The 18,951-nt window shown below is 40.2% G+C and overlaps 2 protein-coding genes across 4 annotated transcripts; one reads left to right on the top strand and one right to left on the bottom strand.

The window, feature by feature from the left end:
* Positions 1 to 127: 127 nt before the first annotated feature.
* On the top strand, positions 128 to 4,820 carry LOC135942401 (inhibitor of growth protein 1). Its single transcript, XM_065488503.1, has 6 exons — positions 128 to 258; positions 492 to 650; positions 710 to 913; positions 972 to 1,174; positions 1,235 to 1,438; positions 2,135 to 4,820. Exons 2-6 carry the CDS (start codon positions 515 to 517, stop codon positions 2,387 to 2,389), a joined length of 1,002 nt encoding a protein of 333 aa, XP_065344575.1. The 5' UTR covers positions 128 to 258; positions 492 to 514; the 3' UTR covers positions 2,390 to 4,820.
* LOC135942400 (uncharacterized) lies at positions 2,505 to 18,245 on the bottom strand. 3 transcript variants are annotated; one of them, XM_065488500.1, is made up of 12 exons: positions 18,001 to 18,245; positions 13,982 to 14,111; positions 11,969 to 12,258; positions 5,906 to 6,044; positions 5,197 to 5,851; positions 4,909 to 5,128; positions 4,312 to 4,758; positions 3,956 to 4,103; positions 3,656 to 3,846; positions 3,232 to 3,598; positions 2,972 to 3,172; positions 2,505 to 2,920 (listed from the first exon to the last, which is right to left on the bottom strand). In XM_065488500.1, exons 1-12 carry the CDS (start codon positions 18,158 to 18,160, stop codon positions 2,743 to 2,745), a joined length of 3,126 nt encoding a protein of 1,041 aa, XP_065344572.1. In that variant the 5' UTR covers positions 18,161 to 18,245; the 3' UTR covers positions 2,505 to 2,742. The 3 variants fall into 3 exon arrangements, with proteins under 3 accessions (XP_065344572.1, XP_065344573.1, XP_065344574.1); XM_065488501.1 differs by having other exon boundaries at positions 3,232 to 3,595; XM_065488502.1 differs by lacking the exons at positions 11,969 to 12,258; positions 13,982 to 14,111; positions 18,001 to 18,245 and adding an exon at positions 7,712 to 7,903.
* Positions 18,246 to 18,951: the final 706 nt, after the last annotated feature.

Below are 18,951 nucleotides of genomic sequence, written 5' to 3'. Positions count from 1 at the left end.
TTAATTTCTTTTGGAGCTTTTTACAGCACTAAATGGATTTTTGTGACAGTTCTATGTTTGGCGATAGTTTTATTATGTTGGCATAATGGTCTCCAAGGGGGCTCGAGAGACATGAATGAGCGTGAAAGGAAAACAAGTCTATAAAACAACAGCTTGTCGCTTGCCTCTGAAACAACGCGCTTCGAAGTCGTACACTTTGTATTCATAGTCATCAGTTCGCATCTGTTTAGTGCCAAAATACTTCTAAATGCTCTGATCGTGAGTCTTGGGGTTTGGATTTTGATCTATGTAGATTCCGGGTTCTCACAAATTCAAAATAGAAGCCAAAAAATTTGTATCATATCAGTGTTAAGGGTTTATCTAATAATAGAATTGCTCAAAAACTTAATTTCTAACGGAAGGGAGAGAGAGCTTTTATATATTACGATCAGTTTAATGAGAGCTGATAGAATTTTTCATTTCTTGCCCTGAAAATGCTAATTTATTTTTAGGTTGATGAGTTTTTGCCGCTAAAATGTTAAACCAAGCTGCAGCTGAAGCGCTTTACTCCGCCACATACGTTGAAAATTACCTTGACTGTCTTGAAAACCTGCCTGACGACCTGCAACGTCAACTGTCCCGTTTACGCGAGTTGGATGCCATATATCAAGGTAAAAGATCTAATGATCGTAGAATAATTTGTATATTACTAAGCTTTATCCCTCCACAGGATATGCTGACACGCTCAGCCAGGCCACAGAGGATTTTAAAAAAGAGCAGGAAAGTGGGACTTTTAGGCGACTTCATAACCACATGCAGCAAGTCTTGATAAAAGCTCAGGAAATTGGTGACGAGAAGCTCCAAGCAGTGAATATACTGCAAGATCTCATTGAGAATCAAGCCCGCCTCCTTGAAACGGACTACAAAAATTTGGGTAAATTGTACAAAATTCATTGTAATCTAAAAAATATTAAATGAATCGTATGTGTTAGACTTTGGAAAAGACCAAGAAAATACTGAACCAAGCAGCAAAGAACTGCCAAGTGGGCCCAGGGAGCAGTCAAGTTATTCGAGCAACTCAAACGTTTCTTCAGCAGCCACTGCAAACTCAAGTAATAATAACGAGAGACAGTCAAAGCGAGCTAGAAGATCGCGAGTAGAGATTGCTGATGAAAGCTATAGTATTGCAATTCAGGTAAGCTTTGATTCGACATGGAGAGCATGGGATTCATTTTAGCATTACATGGACTTGCAGCAATCAACTGCCGTTAGTGAGAGGAACGTGGAAACAAGAGGAAATTCGTCCATGACAGAGAATGTAAAATCTAGCTCTGCTGGTAATTCCAGCACTGCTAGCAACAACCAACGGAAACCGACGAAAAAGAAGAAGAGAAAGGTAAAGCAAGAGAAAGATCAGAAGCAGTCCAAGAGACAGCACCAGCAGGATGATTCGCCTCAGGTAAATCCCTACTTGATATTTAATTGCAATTTATAAATTAAATTTATGTTTAACAAGGAAAATCTTGGAGTTCAAAGTTTTAGGTTTTGGCAAAACCATTGAATTTGTGTAGCTACATGACTTTATAATAAGATCAGACATTTTTGAAACATTGTATCAAACTGTTAATGAGTCATTAGCAGATTTCCCAACAATAGTCTAGGGACATTTCTAGGTAGCTCAAAAAAATATGTCCCATCAAAAATTGTCCCCTGTTGATATCTCATAACTTGTTGAACTCTACACTATCTCAATAATTTCACCAACAACTGAAGCGTCAAAGTGTAAAAGTTTCCTTGTCAATGCGAAGGAATTGCAATTCTGAATTTTACAGTCTTGCATTCTTGTTTTTAAAAAAGAGCTCTTAAGTTGATAAATATTTTTCATCTTCAGCAGTGCAGATCACCTTGTTATAAATATTTATCACCATTTTTTTTGCTTTTAAGCGTAAATTAATATTTTACTTATGTCAATGGGTTTCCAAATCCTTTTGAATTAAACGTTTTTAAAAATTTGCGTCTTGAGGGATTATTCAAAGTAGCTTTCAACTCACAGTCCTTGGCTCCCAATTGTTTGAATTGTGTTGATAAATATTCCTTCAATATATTCTTTGAGGAAAGCTATTTTACACATTCTTTCTTGATTAATTTGTTGCAGGAGTTGCCGATTGATCCTGATGAGCCTACTTATTGCTTGTGTGACCAAATATCTTACGGAGAGATGATCTGCTGTGACAACGATCTCTGCCCCATAGAGTGGTTCCATTTTTCATGCGTCTCATTGAGCTTGAAGCCAAAGGGCAAGTGGTTCTGTCCCCGCTGCAGGGGTGACCGTCCCAACATCATGAAGCCTAAGGCGCAATTTCTGAAGGAACTTGAGCGATATAACAAGGAGAAGGAAGAAAAGGCATAATTGGTTTGCTCTCCTGGGATTGGATAGTTGTTGTAAATAGGTAATAAAGCGTTTTCTATAATACAAATATGTAAAAAAATGTAACGATTTTTCATTTTCAACTAAAAAACTGGCGCAAGCTTATTGGATAAATTTATTTTTGTCATAAATACATAAGAGAAACTAGTCTTTCATCTTGCATGTTTGTACAGAGATTGTGATGGAGAGAACTTTCTTGCTTGAAAGTTGAATCCTTCTACCGCCTCTTTAAGAAATGCTCGCAATTACATTTGCAGTAATTTGGAACATGTTTCTCCAATTTTATCTTAAAATTAAACAAACTACACTAATGAAGAGTCCAATAAGCAATATGCTTAAATTTCAGCCTCTACAACTGTCAAATTAACAGGAATCATTTCCATGGAGTCATCTTGGTCTTTGTTGGCCTCAGTTGTCTTTGCTGTCGTGGTTGATGTTTGTTCTGTGCTGTTGGTTGCCGATGAAATTAGCGTTTCATTTTGTTGCGGCCACCTCTCATTTATTCTTTCGTACCTGAAATATTAAATCTTGCACTGTTCCAATTAGAATCTTTAAACGGCTTACGTCACGTTATCACTGTGAGAGGCATTCAGTGTCGTTTGGTTTCTGTTTGTATGCAATTCCTCAGAGCCCGGCGGCCCTGATTTATGGAGATAGGCAACCGGCAGGAAACGTCCCTCCCGGTCGTCCATTCTGCTGTTTTGGTACGGCCAATACCTTTCGCTGCAAGGTCTCCACTGCAGCTTGGACAGTCCAACGTAACACCTGGAAGTATTATTTGTTAAAGACAAACTGCAACTATTTATTTCAGTTACAAAACTCACCATGGCATTTGCATTCCTTCCGAGTATCCGCACCTGTGGGTGGGGCTGCAGCAGTAATCCCAGTCCTTCCCGTGGTTTGAGTCCAAGGGACACGACCAGAACTCCGCGCCAGGGTTCATGGTGCACACGTGCCCTGCCGCGCATGGCTTGCCGCTGACGGTAAACGCCATTGCGTCCCCGCCGGAGCCGCCAAGTTGGTTGCTGCCAAAGTAGCTGCTACCAGTGCTGTAGGTGGGTGGCGGTGGGGGAATACTGGAGCCGCCGTAGCCGGATCCTCCGCCAAAACTGGTGCTGAAGCTGGATGGTGGCGCGGTGCTGCCATAGCCCCCTGCAGGTCTCTGGTTCCAATTGTTTTTGTCCCTATCTGCTTAAGAGTTTAACAGTGTCAGTTTACTAGTTGTTATTGATGCTTTCTTTGTAATACCATCCCAAGTATTCAAACTGGTCGAACCTCCGTAACCTGGAACTCGACAGCGCTCGTCCGACCAGTCCCAGGCCATCAATCGCCAGCCATCTCCAATGGACTTGTCTTCATCGTGCACGAAATCAGAGTTTGGTCGCAGATCCCTCTGAGCAAGCTCGCTCAAAAGACAATTGTGGTCATGAACTCCATGTCTAAGATACAGGCAAGATTTTGAGATTTTTTTCCACAAAATAGTTAGAATTAGCTCATTTTCGTTATTAAGTTTCCTCAATTGAAATGATTTATTGCATTGAGACTCGCCTGTAAGCCAGGGATCGGCATGGCGTTTTCCATTTTTGCTGCGAATTGGTACATCTTGATAAGCACTCGGTCAGAGTAGGCGCGTGTGTGGCCACCGTGACGACGTTAGGCGAGAGACGCGCGGATGGCCAGTATTCGGCGTAACAATCTAAAAAAATGTATAATGTGATTACAAGTTTATTTTTCTTCCGGTGTGTTCTCTCTCATAATGTATAACCTTTTTGCGTCTGCTCCCATCATAATACATATTATATCATTAGTATTACGCAACATCGTTACGTTTCATCTTGAACTATTTCTGACTACTATAGCTTTGTGAATTTTCTATTCTTATTTCTTACTCCGCAGGATCTCACCTTGTGCCGTTTGCGATAGCGAATTTGGCCTGTCCTGAACTCCAGGCAGCTGCGTAGCCAGCAGGGGTGGCAGCGGGTCATTGTCGTTTCCGCCCTTTATAGGAGACTCTCCAGGGGTGGGCACTGGCACTTGCCAAGGGGTGGACGAAGGGAAAGGGGCAATGTGTTCGCACCCTCTTCCGCTCAGGATTCGCTCATAGGTTTCAAAATCGTTGTCTGGCACGAGGCCCTCTCGCGGATGTAACTCTGGCATCGGCCGGTCGGACAGAATGCACGAGTCGCCAGGGGATCCAGGGGGCCCGTGGCGATAGCTGTAGGCGCGGCATACAAAGTCTTTGGCTTGCAAGCATTCGAGCTGGCAGCCTCCCATCGAAGGATGGCTGGATGAACCTCTGATGGCCAGCTTGTCAAGGCGCTGGCCGCTCCAAACCCTCGCGAAACACTCGTCTGGTGAAATTATGTACAATTGTGTGCATTAAAACGAGGAATGTGTATGATTTGAATTTAAATTCATGCAGTTTTTATAATTTGAAACTTTTTATTTGATCCTGTTCTTAATTTAGTATAAATAACAAAATCAATAAAAATGAAAATTACCATCATTAGAGTTCCAAGGACCACTTATTGGTGGGCCATTGGGAGGGGGCCTGTTTGGACCATAGCCAGGTGGAGGTGGTGGCGGAGGCAGCGGTCTGTTGAAATTGCCTCCGTTTCCTCCATAGTTATTACCAGCCGGCCCGTAAAAACCTACAGTATTTTGATTATTGTTCCACCCTCCTTGCCCCTGGTTATAGTTTGATCCAGGACTAATTGGACCCTGAAATAAAAAATGATGGAAAATATTAGTATAAAATGAAAATAATTGGTACAATTGAAGAGTATTACCTGCTCATGAGGCCGGTTGTTTCCATACGATGATGAAGAGAATTGCTGCCAGTTACCACCTCCACCACTATTTCTGTAGGGGTTCTCAACGAAATTGTTTCCAGGGAGGTAGCTATTTGGGCCCGGGCCAAAGTTGCTGGGTCCTGGTCTGTTTGGTCCAGGTCCGAAATTGTTAGGTCCCGGTCCATAACTGTTAGGTCCAGACCCGAAATTATTATTTGGTCCAGGTCCGAAACTGTTTGGTCCAGGCCCGTAATTATTTGGTCCAGGTCCTTGGGGTCGCGGTCCGAAATTATTTGACCCAGGTCCAGGACCATAATTGCCCTGCCCTGGTCTGCCATAAGGACCTTGCGGTTTGCCAGGAGGTTGCCCAAACGGATACGACGGTGGGCGTTGATTCGGGGGGAAACCGTTGCCATTGTTGTATCCGCCAGGAGGACCCTGAGAGGGCACAAACGTTGCGGTGCCAGAGTAAGAGTTGCCACCACCGTGGGACGAAGAGGAAGCTGGGCCGCATTGCGGGGAGCCACCCTGTCTCTCGTAGAAGCTGAATTCGTAGTCGTCAACGAAATTTTTCAAAAGACTGTCGCCGAGTTTGTTGGAGGTCACGTCGGTCAGCTCACAACTCCCGCGCCCGAAACCGTGGTTGTCAACTCTGGATATTTTTAGAAATTCAGAGTCAAAAAATTAATAAACGTGAAATATTTACCTTAAATTGAAACCTTCGCACAAAAATTGTTTTTCTCCCAAACAAGCATGCTCACACTCCTGGACTGAGCGAACTGGCATTGAACGTCTAATCGAGTGAGGGGCCACCTTTTTGCCAGAAAACAAACGGCGGAAGCAGCCTGCAACAGCGTAAACAATTGTTTCATTTTTGTTTGATATTGAGAAAAAATGAGTAGCATAATTTAGTTATGGAACGGCTTATAAATTGAGAAAGGTTTATTGTTACAGTCATGACCTGAAAATCAACTTTTTGAAGAAAAAAGCATTTTAAGTTTCATCATAATTTTATGCGCAACTAAAGATGAAAAGAAAGCACAGAACAAAACAGCAACTATGTAATTGTATTTAAAACACGATGAGTGGTTTTTTTTCTTTCCATAAAGTTCCCGTTTCGGATTAAACAAAGCCTAATTAAACCTGAAACGATGATCGCACGATAAGAGCAGAGCAATACGTTGCGGTAGGTTTTTCTGCTCCTTTTGACGAGCGAGTTTTTTTTAAACACAACGCAATTTCATGCACGTTTGTGCTCACTAGGCATTTAAACACAAAGAGCATTACTCCGTCTCGCAATTAATTATTCATTTCGTCTGGTACTCAGTTTAATTGCAATTAGCCTCTAATGCGTGAGAAAATCGCTCTTGTTGGCACAGGCCGATTTCGTCACCTTCATAACCATTTGAATAATAATGCACGCACGAGATTTCGATCTTCTTGGTACAGCGAGTACAAAAGATCGTGATGCATATTCTGAGAAATTTTTATTTTGAAATTGTTTGAAAAAACGTCTGTCACGTCATGGTGGTGAGGGAAGTTAACTTGGATAAGGAAAACCAACGAGGCGCCGTCTAGAAATAGCAAATACGGGATTATAAAGACTTTGATCATCAGGCGGGAAAAGGTGTTTATTTCCACTTGTCCTGTCGCGGTTCTCTGTCAAATATTGCCTCGGTCGCAAAGCCATAGCAAAGAGACCGGATGGGGGATTATATGAACGTAAACGATTCATCCAACGTGTTGCGAAATAATGTTTCCGCGAATTGTTCTCAAATAGTAATTTGTTATTGTTACTTGCGGCGTGAGTACATGTTGAACGGCGCCGACTTGTATAAAATGGATATTTCGAGCAATTCTCTGATGTGAGGAGGAAATGGGACTGAAGATCTACACGGACGATCTGCATCTTTCAATTCAATGCACTGTGAAAGCCAAAAGCTTATGCGTATGTTGATTTAGAAACCTTTTCATTGTTCTTCTCAGATGAATAGTTTAAATAGTAGCATCAAAAGATAAATAATTATAAAAGATTATTTAATAAAAATCCTTCCACGTTTTGAGTTTCACGATAATTAAATCTAATAAAAAACTATTTTCTCAATAAATAATTCACACTTGTAGAACAATTTTTAAAATTATTATCAAATAATTATCATTTTTATCCTTTTTAATTTTAAAATCAAGTAAACCCTGTTTAAAATTGACTAAACAAAAATTTATAACATATGCAGTTGAATCTGCTATAGTTACAATTTGATTAGATTTTGATAAAAAAAAATTGTAAATCTCGAATGAATTTAATAAGATATTAATAAGATAAAATACACGACTGCATAGTTGAAAGGACTTTAACACGAAAATGAAACAAATCAAGATGCAGCAATCTAAATGCTGTAACACGGTCTGAAGAAACAAACTTTCTGCGCATCTTGCAAAAGCAAACGCAAGCGAGCTAAAAATTAGAGCAACTTCTCGCTAGTGCTACGCAACAAATCACACGTTCACTTACACTGGTCCGCCTCCTCGACGATGATGATGTTCCTGGGCCCATTTCTGAATCTTGGGCTCTCGAAATGCGAAGAGTGGCCCGTGCCCAGCACCAGCAGCACAAGCACAAGCAACGAGAAAATCTGCTTTTCCAGCATGACTGCAAGTTGGCGCGCGGGACCCACGCGATTCGAGATGGCGTCTAGCGCCGGCGAAAATTAAATGAGGTGCTTTCCCGTGAGATGTTCATAAAAGCACAATACATGCCTGAGGTGGGGAATCAAAAAAGACTCGACACTCTGCGTTGCGCGCGGTGTGAAGGGAGCACTCCATTCGTTCAGGATACAACCATTTTTTCCCCGACATTGACAGTCAAAACAGGTAATTTGCGTGCAGCTAAATTATGCAATTATAACACACTCTTCGCCAAATTAAACTGCGATTCGTGCCGGATACTTTCTTTGAATACACAAAGGCAAAAGCCTTTCCTCCTCGTTAACGTGTGTATTGTATTTGTCTTTTGCTTCGCGTAGCAAGGCTTCGACACTGACCTTGCTTATTTTGAAAAGATCCACGGGACTACTGCTGCTGGATTGCGCCTGACGCTTAGATAATTGCAGTGATTCCGCGAGGAGTCATAATTATTTTGTATGCCTAGCGTATTTTTCACAGAATGAGAAAGAGGTTAGCGATGACCTCAAAATTAGCTGTGCGCTCACAACCTCCAGACGAAAATATAGAAAAAATGATATCCTTTTCATGAAGACATTTGACACCTCCAATTCTAGCACCTTCATGAAAGCCATTAAAGCACAATTAAATCATTACTATTCTCACCTGTTAATTTTTTCTTTTGGAAAAAATTATTTCCTACGCCAATATGATATTTTTGTTTAGGAACTATGAACATTCTTCTACATACCATCGTAAGAAAACTATGTTGTAAATCAGGAAAAATTTAATTATGTCTAAAGTGAGTACTTCCCGTGGGCTATGAGCTCACCGGGTCCAAGGTCCCAATAACACCGCCGAGTGGATATCATGGAACAAGTGTCCCGAGTGCCCGCAGAGGAGCTTGGGCCCTATGTGGCCATCTTTTCGCCTCCCCGCACCGAGGTCTTTAATTGAAACGCCAGACATTTGTCCCTAAGGCCGCTGGAAAGGTGCGAAAACCAGCAAGTGACGAGTCGGAGCCCCGTTGGGCCATTTAAGCTTTTCAAGTCACTTAACTAACCACTTTTTACCATCTCTGACATTGGGAGCCAGTTTTAGATCCTCGAACTGCTCAAAACTGCTTTAAAACTCCTGAGAATGCCTCAGCAATGCCAGCCAACGGGTTAGAATAGCCAAATAAAGTGTGTTTTCAGGTTTCCATTTTTTCTCTACTGTTACAGCCCTTAGCGAAATATAAGAATGATTTTTTACTATACACACGCAGTGTAAAACAGACACTAAATAATGATATCAAAGAAACAACAAATTAGATCCGTTTGTATAATATTAAACAGAAACAAAGGCACTGAAAATTATGATGCGCAAATCATGTGAAATTTCTTCAGTAGGCCGGTTTTTTTACTCTGAAACTAAATGTTTTGATGCGTAAAGTAAAATAAAATTAACTCTTTATCACACTGGCGTCTCAACATGAGTTTTAAAAACAACTTCTTCCTAGCTTTATTTGGAATTTTATTTGAGTATCAGAAAATATATTTCAAATATTACAATTTCTTCCTAAAATTGAAAATTGTATATCAAGTTGATTTATAAAAATCCTTTGGTTGCAGAAAGGTTTTGACCAAGTTATATTCCAACCCAAGAAGTTTTATGATAAACAATATTTTAGCATTTTTTTTATTCAAAATCACTTTAGCAGCTTAAATTTTAATATTAGAGCTGCGGTTGAACTTGGATGACTGTAGTTTAAATTGCTTTTGGGTTTGGAAATGCAAAGACAATGTGAAATTCGGCAAACAATGAATTCACTTGCATCGCGCATGCAAAGAATGGAGGCGCAGTCAAATTGCATAGGCCACGAGGCGGAAAATGTAAATTGCGTGACGTTTGAGCGCGCATCGGCCGACGGCGGCCCGAATCGCCTCCAAGGTGAGTCTCGGCCGACGCTAATGCTCCAGGGAAATTAAAATAAAACGCCGCACCGCAGAGTGTACGGGGGATAATCAGACGGCGCATGAGCTGCAATCAGAATGTGCACCAAGGCTGTGCCACTCCACCAATTACCTTTTTGTGGTTACTCAGCGAGATGACTAGGCGCGCGCTGTGCTCCTAGGGACCGCAGTGTGGAGACACGATAAATTTAGAACAATAAATCACTGAGCAACATTTATCTTATAGCCTTCTGAACAGAAATCCTTGGGACTGTTGAAAACAAAGGATTTTACTGACCATCAGTTAAAATGTTGGAAGGAAAGTGGGAATCAATGATTTGGTGTGTGTTTAAGCCTTATTTAAGACTCGTTGGCACGTAAATAAATTAGAAACTCAATCATATTCGAGTAGTAAACCGCCAAAAGTCAGTTGGAGATACCATTTACCGACTAACATGCAAATGTTTTTGGCTTGTGTGAACTGGCTTCACGAATAATGCATAGTGTTTAACTCATAGGACTGTGTATTATAAAATTTACTGCACAAATAAAGGTTCTAAAAATGAGCTTCTTTAGTGCGTCTCTGTTAGTAACCAGGTAAATTTGACGGTGTTTTTAAAGCAAGAAAAATATTTTTATGGGTTTGGGCGCTCATTTTAGATGGTTTTAGACCGTGTGCAATTTTTACGAATTAAAAACAAATTTGCAGGGACTGAAATTTTTCACGTTGAATTCAGAGAAATCTTTATGTGTTCTTTGACAAATTTATAACTTTTCCCTAGCTCTCTACAGGTCAGCAATGCACATTTTATTGGAAGTAATAACATCCGCATTAAACCCCGTTTTTAAATTAATTCAGTATATATCAGATTTATTTTGAACCAAATTTAATGATACCTCATAAATGATGTACAAATCGGGACTATTCTGACTTAAAAAAATATGAAAACCTCAAAAATATTCAAATTTATTTCTTATATTTGAGTAAACAAATTTTGTTAAAAGCCTAAAAATGTCTCAAAAAAATTGTCAATTTAATATACTTTATACGTTATAACTGGAAGGAAATCAGTATTGCAGGCCATTCCTCCCGTACATAATTGTTGTGATACGGTTGTGTTTGAAGACTTCATTAATTTATATTTTTCAACTGTGTATTCTTTGAAGGAAGCGTTTTTAAGTGCTTTGAAGCCTTTGCAGGTGATTTAGATGGTATGTTTATACAAAAATAGAACAATTAATTAACCACGTTTGGTTGCTGAAGATAAACAAATTGAGTAATTCTTGCTATATGCCACTCTCTTGCAACCTTTTTGTGATTCAATGCAATATTGCTGGGACATATGTAACAGTACTTCGTTCCTTCACCTCTTGACGCCCTTTATTTTACTTTAATGGTCTGGTGTAACGAATTCATTCACTTTGAACTGATAATTTAAATCAAAGTTAAATAAAAAAATGAATCCAAAATAATGAGCAGAAGTGATTGTCCGGCCAATCAAGGCAAACACGAGTGGGACAATGTGAGAGTAGCGTGTATACGTCGTTCTTTCTGTTTATGTTTCACGTTGCGCACACGTGCGCGGCAGGTTGCAGCTTTGTCAGGGGCTCATGCTTGTTAGCGCGTGAATTGCTCCGTCGAATCTCATAACGAAGGCGCAGCTATTTTTAACTATTAAAAAAGCTGTATTGTTTATTCTAAACGAGTCGTAGTTTGTTTTCTTTGCCACTCAATAAAATTCGATTCCAAATAATGGCAAGTTCCCTTTCAACGAAAAATATCGATTTGCAGCTCTGCTCTCGCAAGAAGGCTTGATAAAAACTTACATCCTGAGAAATTGCTGTGGTTTAGGTAAACGTGAAAGCGATAAAATTCTTGGCATTGCGACGCGTTTTGCTCAAATGGTTTGAAACTAGGTTTTACTATATCATAGGAAACAATTTGTTTTTGCCTGCACGTCATATTAAATTCCTAAAAATTACGAGTCCAAATGGCTGCGCGTTCTAGAGAAGTCATTTGCTAATTGAGTAATTTGGCGGCACCCACCACGAAACATCCATTACTCTTCTTTGCAGCATGAATCATCGGCCAAGTCGTAAAAAAGCAATTGCAATAATTTTCATCAGCAGAGAATTGTCACCATCCTGTTCACCGCGAAAAAAACAACACTCACCTGCTTGTGCGCCCTGTCCGGGCCTGTTGTTGTCCTCGTGGCCTTGGCCGTGACCCATGTTGTCCACATTGCCAAGGAAAGGCGGGACCATCGTTACTCCTTCCCCAGGTGGGTGCTGCGAGTCAGACGGCGTGTCGCACTCGGGTTTCCTTTCGAAAAGGTCGTAGTCGGGGTCCTCAGGCTGCTGGGTGGTTTCCAGCTTGCGCGGCCGTCTGCCCCGCCGCTGATCGGCCTTTTCGGCTGAGTTCCTCACTTGCATCTCGCACGTGCCGTTACCGTGCCGGCCCATTCTGCATAATAGAAAAAGAATAAAAATGGCGATTCAGGAGTTAAAAATTAAATAAATTTTTCAGAGTTTTGTAAATTTATTCAAATTTCAAACTCCTGGCCGTACTAGCAAGTAGAACATATTCAGACTATCTTAGGAATTTTTCTGAATATATTTCTGACGTTATTCTTATTTGATCAAAGCTAATTGTGAGAATCAGCAAACATATAAAGTATATATCCATTCCATACCCGTACGAGCAGATATAATTCGAAATTAGCATTGAATTGAAAGTTTTAATTTAATTTTGACACTTTTTAAAATAATGACTTAAGGTTTTTGTCACACCCTCTGAAATTTATAGTTAAAATTATTCTCTGTAAAGTAATATATTTGCCGACGTTTCCGTTTTGGAAGTAAAATGTTTGAAATGTATTGAATTTTTGCCGAACAATTTTTTTAAATGTTAGATCATAACGATCATAGGCTAATTTTTTTCAAAGATATCACATGCTTGAAGTTTCTTGTACACCTTTAAAATAAACTTCGCTTATGAAAATTTAACCTACGTTTATATGTATACGATTGCCAGTTTATAAGGGCTGGTTCGTTTAAATGATTCTTAATCTATTTCAACAAGCTGAAATTGCATGATTTCCTATTCATTTAAACACCTCGCTACAAATAGAAGGTCAGAAAGTCGAGCATATTTTTTATACCTTAACCATTAACGAGCTAATTTTCTTTTTTATGGTATGCCATTAATTATCATGTTCATTGATTCCAAGTTCAAAAGTAAGACTTCAACTGTTCAACAGATAAAACTGCTTTTTTGGGATACTGATGTTTTCGGTGGCTGAGAAATCTATCGCAAGTGTTAAGTAGTGTAAAATATTGAACCAGGTATATTAACCAACAAGTTAGTTTCTCTGAACATCACCTCACATCAGATAAATATGCTTTGAACACAGAAATACGATGGCATTTTTCTTTGCTCATTGATTAGTATTCGTGAAATCTTTTCTACTAATTTCTTGCTAAAATTAATCAAGAGGTAAAAGCTAATTTTTTGTGTAATTTTAAAATACTCAAGAGAAAGCAAAGATATGCACCACTTTTGAAATATAAAGTTATTGTTTTCAAATTTCAATTTGATTTTACAAATAAAACTTGATCAAATTGAAACTATTTGCCACCACAAAATTAAGTTTTTATTCATACAATGAGTAAATTTTTTTCTTTTTTAGAAGATTGTGCTCAGATTTGTAATTTATTTTTAAAATTTTATGGACCGTGTCGACAGTGTGGTACAAACCGTACTATACGAATGTTTCAGCAGCAGAAATTTTTCACGCGACTGCAGCGAAAAGTATTAATTTCACTGCGGAAATGAGCAAGCAAGCTACGTGTTTTTAATTTGAAATCTCTCGGAGATTAGACCAAGACCACTAAAAAACGAGATACGCGATAAAGACTGTTGCGTTTCCTTTTTACAAATTTTCGGGCTCACTCAAGGAGTTTTCATCCTTGGGCGACTGACTCAAGTCATATTTTAGGTGACATTTTGCACAGCAGATTGCGTGGCAAACTCGTGCAATAATTGAAATCTTGATTTCCAAATTAAAAGGCTCTCTAGGTGCAAGGACGAAGGAGCGAGCCAATTTGTCGCATGGCGTGTCACTTTCGGTAGATTGAAATCAGAGCGTATACATAGTGCGGAGGAATTGTAGATTGTAGTAACGCACCCGAAACTGAAGGCGCGGCAGTCGTTGTTCTCGTAGCACTTTTTCTCGCATGAAGTCAGCATGGTCAAAGGCACCGAAATGGAAACTTCGGCCAGTCGTCTTCCTATGGCAACTCGCTCGAAGCATCCTCCTGGAAAATTGGCATAATTAGCAGGCATCTTTATTGAAAAAGGTATTTTTCCTGTTTAAAATTAAGATTAATTAATTAAGAGGGAAAAAATAATTTTTACGACTTCTGTATACGCAGAAAATTCAAAATCACACTTTTAAAAATTATGCTTAAGAAAAAGAAAATGCTATAGATGGAATGATAAATTTTCGACTTGATTGTAGGGTGGAATTTTATTTAATTGAAAATACCTTACAAATTTATGTTACACCGGTCAGGAATTCATTCCACAATTTATTTCCGAAGGTATAAATCAACTGGTCAAAAATATGTTTCAATATTTTTGGAAACGTTATAGGTTTGAATGCTTGTTTAAAATTCTCTTCAGTTTTCCAGTTACTTTTTTGCCAGATGAGCAAACGATATTTAACTGACGTGAAATTAAGTGTACAGGATTATACAGCTCTCATCAGCGCTAATATTCGCACGTCCTGCTCATATTGAAATTGATGCAAACGCACAATACAATGTGCAGCGCACAATCAACCTCCAGCATCCCTTTGCCAAGTTCAAGTTTAATGACAGGAAGCTAAATTAATTACAGAGAAACATACAACCGCCGTGCATGCATCCAAGAAGAAATGCAAATGAAGATTTAATACACGAAGCAACTGGCCACATCCTTGGCGGCGAGAGAAATTATGCAAAAAAATCTTCCTCTTTCACCGCCTTCCTATTTCCCTTGGATTTTTCCGGCTGCAGCGAGGAGTCGATTAATAGAATGAAGGGAAAAAACAACGCTCGCCTAATTATCTTTGCACTCGGCGTGTGCTCGCCTTGAGTTCGCGCGAAAGCGATAGAGCGTTCCGCCGGCGACCTTGGGCCGGAACGTCACCCCGGCCGTGCAGCCAGCCGAAAGAGCGCGTTTTATCAACACAGGCAATCTCTTCCACCGCTCGTCCAACACACACACCGCGCACAAAAAGTTCGTCGCCGTGGAGGAAGAAGAGGAGCAGTCAAACTGTGGAAGGTCGGAGCCCTCTTTTATGCATGGCCACCCCGTGAACCCGCCGCCGCCGCGACCGCCTGCGCCGACAATTATTTGTGCAAGCCGTCCGGCGCCGCGCTCCTTCTCGGAAGGAAATCAATCCCACATGCTGATTTTCCTGCGAAGACGCGACAAGTTTGTGCGCAGGTGAAAACCAGCCTGACCGCACGTGCGGTAATAACTCTTTTTGTCGTGAAGAGCAAAAAACTCGGCTCTGCGGCGCGCTGATGCAACTGCAGCGGCGATAAAGCGATTAAACAGTTGTCAACGATGCTTTTTCTTTTTGTTCATCTCGTAATTAATTGGCCTGCTTCTTCCCGGCTCCAAGGTCACGGGTAGCTGGCGTGTGTTAACTTGAGGACTAGGCTCGCGTTCTGCGAAATTGCAGGTTTAAGCGGTGCTGAATTCAGATTGCAATGCTGTGTGGATTTGAACAGACGCAATTTTTATTTTTTGTTTCCTCCTCCAGCAAGAGGCACTTCCTGTTTATTTTACTTCATTTGCAACTTTAATTATTGTTATTTTAGACTCCTTTGTTTTGGCAATGAGTCAGTGAGAATAAATTAAAGGTTATCTAATCGCAAGTCGACACATCTAGGTCCAGCAGTAACTCAACCTGTAGTTTTTAAAAAATCAAATAAATATGAATTCACGTGACTCACACTTCAATGTTTTTTTCTTAAATTTTTTACTGAAATGGAGGGAAATATTGATCATAGTATTTTTACTTAAAAATATTACTCAAAAAAATTTAACACCTTCTACCATTGCTAACTATATCCGTTTCTTCTCAACATGCATAGTTAGATTGATTCATACACTAAAAAGAGTAATGGTAGGTTGCAAAACACGTCTATAAATAAAAATATTTGCTGCGACGCGATTTTTTGCCAAATCTTCGTGACATTGACACGAGTGGTTTATTCCAAGAAGTTTTGGTGACTTCACAACGCGCACCACTTTAATGTTTCGTCATCTGCTGCTGTTCTCTTTGTCTCGATGTGATCTCATTTTCCCACAACATCTCGAGAGAATTCTAAGTGGAGGCGGGATGAATTGTTTCCAGATTTCTGAATAATTGGCCTAACGACGCACTCCCAAGAGCAACGTGCTCCGCGATCGATTGTCGCCCATAGTTCAACGTCCGCAATTTTCAATTTTTCGGTTCACGCTTGTCTGGGTCGCGATGATTGTTTTCTTTTTCGCAAATTGCAAATTTCATCGTTCATCGCGTCGGGCGATGCTCGCATTTCAATCCAGATGATCGCACGCGTGCTCACGCACGCAGCGCTATAAGTTTGCGCCACGCGTGGATTGCTCTAAAGTGGAAACTCGTAATTATTATCTCTAGTACGAGATGTGCTATTGTTGTCGTGGGAAGGCCATTGTGCCGACTTAATTGCCCTTACGTTTGGTATTGCTTCTGTGCGCACATCGTAACCAGCCTATATGTGAACTTCTTTTATATGTTTTCCCTCTATACGAGTTTTATCTCAAAATGTTCGCGAATTGCTTTATAAAAATGACGGAATCACAACAATGACGTAAATCACAGGTGCACGAGATTGGATAGATACCTTTACAGTTTATTCTCGAATCTTTTGCTCAGCAAGAGGAGGAAAAGTGAATAGAAAATAACATCGGAAAAATAAATACAATATTATAGAAAATTTTCATTTTGACAAACTTTAAAAATTATATATATCATGCAACTAGAACTATGAATGACGAGTCAGTTGTCTCATGACAAAATTTGTTGGCAGTTAATTCAATCAATCACTAACGACAGCCAAAAAAGGAAAAAATGTACATACATTACATTCATCATCTTGAGCAATTGTGACCATAAACAAGATTTTTTACTACAGCCAGCGTAAAAAAACTCCCAGAGCGGTGGCTGTAGCCTTCAAAACGTGAAAACTGGCTCGTTTAGAGGTTTTTTATGTAATGAGATGCGCTCACTATCAACAGGATTTTGTGCAACGCTAAGAGCAGCCAGCCGGCTAAATGCTCTCCACGAAACTGGAACACGCAGCAGCAGTCAGTCATTATGAAAATACTGTGCAATTTTTTTTATTTTTTTCGTTTTAGCAGGCGCGGACTTTTCGCGAGTGCGGTCTCGGAGCCTAGCGGCGGCGCCAACACGATCATAATAATTAATTAACCGTTGCCGCGGAAACAAAAGATGAAGAAGCACCATGCTGCCGAGAACGGGATCTGTGCTCTATCTGTCTTAAAATCACGCTTGCAATTCTATTATGTGAACCAAAATGTCCGTTCTTTATCTTTTGGAGGGAAAAACAGAAAACGGGAAATGTGCAGAATTCGTTATAGTAAAAATAGCGTAAGATTTCAGGTTGAACGTTTCATCCTGACTTCCCGCTTGTTTTTTTAACCTTGTGTTTCATAATAATAATGAAAGTCAGTCCTAAAATTATTGCAATTTTCTCAAAATGCAAATTCGAAACCCTTACCAACCGATACGCCTTCCTTACAAAATTTTTTATTATTTATTGATGGTATTTTATGCAATGATATTTAGTTTAATAAAAATTCCTGTGGAAAATTTGATCCCTCTCTTGGATAAGATTGCCTGTTGCAAATAAATTTAATTAACAATAAGGTGGCAGGAAATAACTCTTGACAATATATTAATCTTTTTTCAAATTAAAATTTTCATGTTTGAAAATCGGTTTGGGAGTTCAGAACAATACCAAACTATTTAACTTCTCGTTTCATTACAAAAACAAATCAAAATAAGTTAAATCGGATATAAGTTTCAAATATAACTTATAAATAATCTAAGTTGATGATACACACACATAATTCAGCCCATGCGTTTGGGTGTGTAAAGAGTCTCACCTATGTCCGTGCCGGTGCTGAGGTCCATGTGGATGAGCGAGTAGCTGGGCGAATTTAAGGGCACCTGCTCCCTCATTTGCTTGGCACCCTTGTCGGCATTTTTGGCCGTGGCAACCCCGCGGACGGGCGCCGCCAGCAGCAACAACAGAGGCAGCAGCATGGCAGAGACACTCGCCGCCCGAGCACCAGCAGCAGGATGACTGGTCGCAAGAAAAAGGTAGAAGCGTCTTCACCTGGCTCTACCAGCGAGCGAAGTCAATGCCTCCGGCGCGTAGCCACCTCCACCTTCGGCGAAAATTCATTCCTCCTCGCTGCTGAATACCTGATCGCTTCCTCCTCTTCCTTCCTGACGTCGCTCCTACTGACACCATGCACTTTTTTCTCTTTTTTCGCTGAATTCGTGAATTGCGTGAGAGGGGAATTATTCAGTGCGACGCTGAAGGAGAAAGATATGATTTTGTAATTTTTTGTTGAAAGGATAGTTTTAGGCAGGTTGATATAATTGAGGATACAAGTAAGTGCTTTCAAATGAGAACCAACAGAGCAGTATTATATACGAGACAAATTTTTATTGCAAAGAAGATGCTCAAAAGGAGAAAAATAATTAACCTTACACTTAAGAAATAAGTTTTTCATTCCATTTTTTGCGTTTTATCCCTGTCCGAGGACCGGGAAGGGCGCGCACTGCACTAGCACGAATGCTGAAACCTGGGTCCCAATAACGCCGCGAACGGATAACATGGGCGCACCAGGTCGCACAGGGACCCAGCCCACTCAAGGGCCACTTGCCTCCGCACCGAGGACTGCATTAAAACGCTAGACATTTGTCCTGTGAAGCCAAATCACGCATGCTGGAAAGGTGCAAACCAGCAAGTAGCGAAAAGGTTGCATTTAAAAGTTCTTCAAGGACCTCTAGACTTTAAACTGCAGATATTTCCACTCCTTAAAAGG

The sequence above is a fragment of the Cloeon dipterum genome, chromosome 4, assembly GCF_949628265.1.
Source record: "Cloeon dipterum chromosome 4, ieCloDipt1.1, whole genome shotgun sequence".
NCBI classification, from domain to species: domain Eukaryota; kingdom Metazoa; phylum Arthropoda; class Insecta; order Ephemeroptera; family Baetidae; genus Cloeon; species Cloeon dipterum.
This window is presented reverse-complemented; position numbering and strand designations above follow the sequence as displayed.